The 8,720-nt window shown below is 40.3% G+C and overlaps 1 protein-coding gene across 3 annotated transcripts in view; it reads left to right on the forward strand.

Annotated features, from left to right (window-relative positions):
- The window catches only part of LOC119908443 (trichohyalin-like), a 101,097-nt gene that overhangs the window by 54,195 nt on the left and 38,182 nt on the right, over positions 1-8,720 (forward strand). For all 3 annotated transcript variants that reach the window (XM_038726153.1, XM_038726139.1, XM_038726147.1), the window contains exons 10-15: positions 1,166-1,249; positions 2,258-2,425; positions 2,547-2,630; positions 3,409-3,576; positions 5,525-5,755; positions 6,757-6,966. In XM_038726153.1, the coding sequence (XP_038582081.1) occupies positions 1,166-1,249; positions 2,258-2,425; positions 2,547-2,630; positions 3,409-3,576; positions 5,525-5,755; positions 6,757-6,966 (945 nt within the window). The remainder of the gene's footprint in view (positions 1-1,165; positions 1,250-2,257; positions 2,426-2,546; positions 2,631-3,408; positions 3,577-5,524; positions 5,756-6,756; positions 6,967-8,720) is intronic.

Below are 8,720 nucleotides of genomic sequence, written 5' to 3' on the forward strand. Positions count from 1 at the left end.
TTATTTGTGTGAGTCTGCAAGTGTTTACTTGAGCGCTCATTTGTGATTTAGCTGCTACATATATGGCAGTGTGTATGCAGCGTTTTTGTTTTTTCTTCCTCCCCTTGCCGTAGCTCAGGTTTAGTGTGTTCAGCGAGCCTGGCCGCTGACAGCCAGAGGTAAGAGGTCAAAGAGCCAAGTTAACTCCATCAATCCCCCTGGACAGTTACAAACGAGCCCTCAACTCCGGTCAAAACAATCCCTGGATCATGCAGGATGGACAGGAGGTGGGGAGGGATTGAGAAAGAGGGAGCAAGCATTTAACTCATCTGGCATGAAGGAATGTTACGTGTACATATAAATGGGAAGTGTAAACTACAGTATGTCTGCATCAAATGTGCATACCAGTAATACAGTAATCCAGTGCAAATTTGACTTAAAAGAACATTTTCTCCATTTACGTGCAGTATTATTTTATTTTTATGTTGTGGAGGAAGACTTGGATGTGGTCTTATCACTATGTTATTTAGTATATACAGACAATTCACTCACCTATATTTTACAGTCCATACTTTTTTGGAGTTTGTCATTTCAACATTCAAGCTTAAATGAAAGAAACCTATTTGGCTCAAAATAGACAGCACACAATGGCAGTTAGCTGACCATCTTGACTGACCTCAAACAGAGGAAAACCTTGACAAGATGCAGACTCTGTGATAACAGACAGAAGAGATAAAGAAGTCAAAAACATTTCCCCGGCAAACTTGTAAGCAATCACCCACATGAAAGCGCGTGCAGACATGCACACACAAGAACACATTTGGCAATAAACTGTGGGTAATTAGGGAAGGTCACCAAGGACACAGACAAACACAAGCGATTGTCAGACATACTGTATACTCAGGAGAAGCATAAACAACCGTTTCTCTGTACGTTGCGTCATCTACCCACTACCACCATTACCTTAAACACAAATAGGAGAACAGGACTGGAATATTTAATCTCAAGTTTTGTAAACAGTGACCTAAATTCCCCTGTTTCCTGAGATACAGTTTGTGTTGCCAATGATTCATGGAGATATGATCCCTAACATAATGTTTCTTTGTCACAGTATCATCAAAAAGAGCAATTATAAAAGCCTCGTCCAACATCCTTAAACCATGAGAAATGTGTTTTTATTTTCCAGATTCAGAAGTGGGAGATTAAGATGTGTGCACTGGTGAAGGAGCTCACAGAGAGTAAGAAGCAGCTCTCTGAATGTCAGAAAGAGGTAAAAACAATGTATTCATTATTCACCAAACTGATTATTTTAATGCTCGCGATTCGTATTAATGTTAACTGTGTTAAAAGAACATTTGACTGTAAATGTAGTTACTGTTATATTTATTATCTCCAAAGGCGTAAGCCTGGAGGGGATCATGTGTTTGGTCGTGTGTGTGTCTGTGTGAGTGTGTGTGTGTGTGTGTTTGTGCGTGTGCAGATCTGTCTGCGGTTAATCTTGCAAACTACTGGACCACTATATTTTTTGTGCACTTTTATGAGTGTATGCTCAAGGACCTCTGGTGGTTGCGGTGATTCAATATTTTTTGAAAAACTTCTTTTATTGACTGCTATGTTTTATAATGCCACTGACTGCTGATCCCTTACTCCTCTTTATTGTCCTGCAGGTAAGTATGTTTGATATGTCAGTTAAGTTAAATTACATACATATGTTAAAATAAGTCAAGGTTGACTTTTGCTTTTCACACGGGACCCGGACAGCAGTCTCCCGGGTGAAAGTCCTGTGTTTGTTTGACCCATCCCATGGATATATGAAGAGAACAGGATACAGCATCGAAGGTGACGGCCGGTTCATTCCTATGAAAGTTGCTCAGTGGTGCATGAAGCCAAAAAAGTTCCGTCATAGAAAATTACCAAAAATCTTCTGCATAGCTTCCGCATGTGGGGCCCATAGAGCAAGCGCACTAGAGACTTCCACCGGGCGAGCCAGCTAATTATCAGTTTTGTTCATATGCCATTTCAACATATCAGGCCTGGCTTTTATTATTCTAGTTTGATAATGAAAACCAAATTAGAATCAATTTCATTATGTTTTTCGTGTATTGTATGTTAGATAATGTTAAGTGGGTTTTGTGATCCTAAAATTAATATTTCATTACTTACTTAGTTAGTTAAGGTTAATTGAGGTTTTTTTTTTGCTGTCCTAATGTCAGTGTTGTGAAGTAGTGTGAGATTGTAGCACAGATTGAGAAGCTTGATTTTATTGCATATTTCCCAGTTGCTCCGAAGAGAGGAGGCTTTGGAGAAACAGTGTGAGGAGAGGGATGTGCTGAGAGCCAAGATGGAGGACCGGAGCAGAGAGTTTGTCCATCTCAACCAGACCAAAGAGAGACTGGAGGCCGACTTGGCTCTGAGCCATGAGAAACTCCACACCTCACACCTGGAGGTCCGTCTCTCTCTGCCTCTTTGTGCACATGTTCACATTGTTAACCAAATATTTAACCAAAGGAACACAATGGGCTAAAACAACATCAAATGCAATTTAATGGAATTTGCTTTGTGTTTAGGTTCGAAGCAGAGATCAGTTAATTCTGCAGTTAAGAGCAGAAATGAAGACAGCTGAACAAAAGCATAAAAGGACACAGGAGCAGGTGTGGTAGCTTGTTTGTGATTGTATGTTGATTTTCCTATCACTTATATCTATTTATGTCCTAATCAGGGCTTTCTGATTGCATTTCTTATAATCTGTTTTCTGATTATCCGTGTGTGAATTAAGTTTATTTTCTGGTTATAATATTGCAACTCTGACAGACATTTCTGAACAAAGTACAGTTTATAAAAGATCACACTTCTAGCTGTGTTCCATGAGAAGTAGTTTGGGTTTTTCTGGTTAGTTTCTGTTTTTTGGTTTTTAAATTTGTCTCAAGGCTTAAATTCAATTCTAGGTGGTACTGCAAGGGTTTTAAACCTGTCTTACTATTTTTTGGTTTTTCCTTTCATATGCTGAGGCTAGGTTGAGTGAGCACCCTTGTGTTTTGTTTTTTTCCCAACAATGACCTGTTTTACACCCACAGAGTTGTACACATCCACTCGAGGGAACTGCCCAAACCTGCAACAGTCTTCTACTGTTGGCTACTGAGCAGCTCCATTACAGCAGTGAGAGGCGTAGCACCTTGCTCAAAGGCTCCTCGAAAGTTTGAGCTAAGGAAAGGGGAATCGTTACTCATTCATGTCTGCTGTGCCCACATTTTCCCAGCTGGTCCTGAGACTAAACTGGGAAACTCTCTGACTCAAGCCTGATTCCCTCACTTTTAGACTACTGCCGCCCCCTCGCTGTCTTTTCTGTCTGTGTGTGCTTTGTATGCCTACATAACGTTATCCATTTCCATTCTCTTCAGCTTCCTTCTCTTTCTCTTTCTTCTTGCCCAGATGGCAGCGCTGGAGGGTGATGTAAGAAACTTGAAACACAAGGTCAGGGGACACCAGGAAGAGGCCTGTCACTTAAGCGAAAAGGTCAGAGATATTGAGCACCTTAAAGACCAGAAGGAGAAAGAACAACAGCAGCTTCGCGATCAGCTCTGTATTAGTCAGCAACAGGTAAGGAAGAATTCTGTCCCCTCCTCTTCACCTCTTTGCATCTGCAACTCCCCTACAGGTGAAATATCTGGTGAAATCTATAGATCAGCTGAACTCTGACCTGGAAGCTGTGAAACAGGCTCACAAGACTGATGCGGAACGCTGGAGCCAGAGGAGTGTCCCGCTTCACAGACGATTGAAGCAGAACAATTCTGAGCTCAGCCGAATACAGAGCAGCCTGAAGGATCGAGAGTCAGAGGTCACCAAGGACAGTTTACGTCAGCAGCACTTAGCCGTAGATAAGAGTGAGAGTATTTTGTATGTTCAGTTGTCATTTGGTTGAACCAAGATCATACAGCTAAACAATCTATAGTGTTAATCCAGTGGACAACATAAAGAGAAAAAACAGATGCTGAGTGTGAGTGATGTAAATCACAGAGTCTTCTGCAACAAACTGACCGGTTTGCAGCAGACAAGCTTTACTTTGTCAACTTACATATATCCCCATTCACGTCATCTGAATGAACAAACAAAGACAAAATGGCCCCTTTGTTTGTCAACCTTTCTCATCCAATTGGACACAAACATGAATACAGAGAGGGGAAGATTCATCAAGAGATCAAAACCCCCCCAAAAAAGAATAGGAGAATAATGTTATTATCAACCAAGGGTTGACTTGGGTAGTCATGTGACAGCCACGAATACTGAAATGGCAGGCCAAATGAGGGTCAAAGCGATGTGTTTTCCATCATATCTAATGAGGGTTGTTTGTTTCCCCAAAGCACAAGCTCCTGATTATGGTCACAAGAAAGCCATGGTGTTCCCATTAAGCCTCGTTAGAAGGCCTTTCATCCAGCGGCGGACAGAAATGCTAAATCCACCATTAGTGTTTGGACTGTGGGATAGTGAATACATTACAGGAAAAGAGATACTATGACAGAGAGCTAGTAACATAATATACAGTTATAATGGGTAAAGGTGTCATATGACACCTTAGTTTATATTGTGTGTGTTAACGGTGGATAACCTTAGGTAAAATATTCGCCATCACACTTGAATAAAATCGAGTGTACATGGGTCATGAGTCAATGGTTATAAACAGTACACACACATGCACATACACCTACACAGGATGATCAGTTTTTGACTCTAAAGTAGAGAATGGAAGTTGGTTCTCCTCCATCCTCTCTTCTGGTTTGTGCCTCTTTCTTCCTTTGCGTGAACAAGTTTTCTACTCAGTCATGCTGCCTCCTACCGGGTGTTAGTCCTAGATGGGCCCAGCTAATCCCTGGTTAAACCAAGCTGCAGTGAACCACTGAAATCTAACTAGTTGGCTGTCATTAGCTGTAAACCCTCATGTTCTGATCCAGATTACAGCGGGATTAACGTGGATGAACTCAAGATGAGTGTTAGAGCGGGTTTAACTTTCTCAACCTCTCCGGTTGAAAGGTGAGCTACGGTAGGATTCCTTGTGTAACACTGGGATTAAGCCTGGTTTCACTTCCTGGGTTCCCCTTTCATTATGAGTGAGGTTACTGTAGAGCAGCACAGTATATTATACCACGTTAGACAAACTAGCATACGTCCATTTTTCTATTTTTTTAAGGTACATTTAGTCACAATGAAGCATCATGTCAAGTATCCTGTTTCACTGTTTGATTTTGTATTATGGTAAGTCTAAATGTATGCACTGTGCATACATTAAGGCTTCCTTCTACTTCATTCATCAGTTACTTATAACACAGTCAGTAGGTAACACCCCACACTTTCACACTTAGCAGCTGTACTGTACGTTTTCTCGAGAGCTCCTATACATGAGGGGAGTCAAAACTCCACTCTCCATTAACATTTAACACTGTTTTGGTCACTACTAAACCTTCAGGCTACATTTGTTCCACTTAAATAAAGATGCAAAGGTTTATTCTCTTCAACATTTGTGCTTCATTTGGTTATGTTTGCTTCGAGACAGGTCGAGACATTTGAAGGGAAGCTAAAGAAGCAGGAGGTTGAGATGGAGCTTCTTCAACAGCAGCTTATAGGAGCCAAGGAGGAACTGAAAGATGCCAGTTCACAAGCCCAGGAGCAGAAAGAAACTGTAGCAATTTTTAAACTAAAGTACACAGCAGCACTAGAGAAGGTGCATAGGGTGCAAGGGCAGGTGGAACTTCTTGAAGAGGAACTACAGTATTCACAGCAACAGGTAGGTCTTAATTTACACTAAAGCAGTGTATTACCATTATTGCATATTGCTTTCTCAGTGCCTCTAAAGAGATTTCATCAGGTTTATATCTATTATACATATATATTATTATACATGTTTGCAGTCCTGTGAGTTTGCCATTACCTAATTTTGTAATCTGGTAGGGGCAGGTTTGGTTATTAGCAAGTATCAAAGTTATTTAGTAATATTAATAAAGATTAATAAATACAGGGTAGAATAGGTACAATGTGATTTATTTAATTTTAGTACAGATCAGTGATCAAAATCTTCAGCCAGTAAACCACCAATATCTACTCTAAGCACAATAAAAACATACAACAATCAGCAAGTATATGATGTAGGTGTGTGTAGGACAACAGATGGGGAGAGAGAGGAAGATAGCAAACACAACCATTTAGGTGGCTGCTCACGCAGTGATCCAGAATGGTGGCCAGGCCAGCAAAGCTTAAGCAAAGAGCTAGGAACCAAAATGGAGGACGCACTGTCACGAGCGAAATTGCATTCAGCAGCCATCCTGGAATTTGGTCTTGAAAATATTTAGTTATTGGCTCTGCATACAGTGGCAGCAACTAACACAAGTAAATATACACAATAATTACCACTTTCTCACACAGGAACCAGCAGCAAACTTACCTTCGCTGGACTTTGTTATTGATAAAGCGCAGTTATTGGCTTCACACGTAAGTAAGTAAAGGCCCAGCAGCGGGGTAATGACACAAAAGTTAAACGTACTAGGCACAAAAGCACACAGCAACCAATAGGACGTGGCTGTCCGTTATTTCCCACAGAAATCACAACAGTGAAGCTCAGGTTACAATAACACAGTTGTAAATCTATCTCTGCACAGACACACATTGTGTGACTTTGTGTGAGTTTTATTACTGTTTTTTTGTTCAAGGCTTTTAGAGTTATATGCAGGCCACTACTTTCTTTCCCATAAAGAGAGGTCCCAACACTTATTCACTATGTTTGATGGGCAGCTAAGAGAGTCCCAATTATCAACTCATTTGGTGAAGGAAGAGCTAGCTGAGATGGTGCAGCGGTACCGGGAAAAGGTTGGCCAATGGGAGAACTCGCAGGAGGCTCTTGACCAGTTGACGGATGAGCTCCAGGCCAATCAGAATCTACTGAGGGAGAGCCAGCAAAAAGTGGACTATCTTCAGGAGCAGGTGGACACACTCACAAAGCAGGTCAGGATAAACACGAACACATTACAGTAGCACATGTAGGCACAAACATAAGGCAGGCATAATTCCAGACACAAATACACATACAGCACTCAGTTTGTCCTTTACCCCTTTGTAAAGATTCTGATTTGTTTGTATCAGCAATGGCCAGTCCTAGCCTTTTAGAGAGAGAGAAAGAGGGAGAGAGAGAGAGAGAGATTAGAATATTCATTTTACTACAGCATTTAAAACTGTGTTTTTTATTGTGCAGGTAAATTCCTTGTAATATGTCCATGTAACAATCAATGAGGCAGCATTGGCAATGATCAACATCGTCAGGTGACATGATCATTCCGGTAGCCGATGTCTTTCATTTTAAAATAAGAATCAACATTTTTTAAGGATGCATTTTTCATTGTTTTCAACAGGAAGGAATTTCATGCATGAGTGTTTAGGGTTTAGTCAAATTGGCCTCTGTGTTGTTGCATGTGCTCCCAGGTACTTGCCAGCTATAGTAGTGTTGTGTGTGTACATGCAAGCATGGGTACTGTATATTCTTTTGTGTGCATGTGTCCTTGTGAGCGTGTGAAAGTGTGCGTTTGTGCTTCTGAGCACTGACGTGTGTCACTTAATCTTTTCTCCTTTTTCTTTCTGTTTTATATTTACTACGTCAGGCAACAAATGAATCATCTTTATTACGGAGAAATTTAATTTGGATGAACTTAACTGCTGCCGCCAAGGTCAGACGGGCAGAATGTCATTTTAATCCAATCAACTTTAATCTGTTGGTTATAAAAGAGTTAGGCTGTTGAAGAATGGCTGTATCTCAGGCCCTTTATTACACTGGCTAATGACTTTGATTGTGAGGCGCCTATCAAGAGGTTAGGAGTTCTTATGAAGCTTCACGTCCTGCTAATGCTCTACCTCATGCCGCTGTTGGGCTCAGCTAACCCTAAAATCACTAATGTCTTCATTCCCTGTTTACAAGAAAATCTAAATAAAAAAATAATACTTATATGAAATCAACATATTTATATTATATCATTTCATAATCAAGTGCAAATGGAAAAACAAGCAGAAACTTACATAGTATCTTAATGCTATCTATTCTAGTCCATTTGTATTCTGAATAGGGAACATTTCACGTAAAGATGGACACAAGAAGACAAGTAAAGTGTCCTACAAAGATGTCTACTTTTAAATTAGTTACATAATTTCCCTATATAAAGGACAGTAGCTAATAGACTAAGATTGAGAGTAGTGATACATACAATGAGCCACATGGTACATTTTCTTCCAAGGAAATATTCCTTTGTAATTAAAGGAAAACTGGATCCTATTTTAAAGTAAAAGTATACAAAGTATATGTGCATGTGGTTGACTTAAAAGTTATTTGTTGAATTTGTTATTTGCCCAGTATTGAGCGAGAGCGTTGCAGCTGGCAGCTGTGATACAGGGCTGCATTATAATCCTTCTGGGCAATAGTGCACTGTCAAAATACATCCACTAAAACTTCTTGTTTTGGCCACTGACTGGCTCAGATTGTTATTATAAGTGTCTGACAACATTATGGAAAGGATCCCTGCAGAGACAGAGTAAGATCCCTTTTGTTTAACCAGAAGCAGCCGTTTTATCGCTCTTGTCAAAGCCACCAGACTCCATTGACAAATACAGTAATTTTACCTCAACAATGCTAAGATCTTTTGTCACTATTGCCTGTTGAAGTTTCTTATAATAGATTCACTCATTAATGTTATGCTAGCTGTGTTGGGGTTTGT

This window comes from Micropterus salmoides, unplaced genomic scaffold, assembly GCF_014851395.1.
Source record: "Micropterus salmoides isolate LMB-PRFRI ecotype aquatic unplaced genomic scaffold, ASM1485139v1 Ms_hic_scaffold_1, whole genome shotgun sequence".
Classification (NCBI taxonomy): domain Eukaryota; kingdom Metazoa; phylum Chordata; class Actinopteri; order Centrarchiformes; family Centrarchidae; genus Micropterus; species Micropterus salmoides.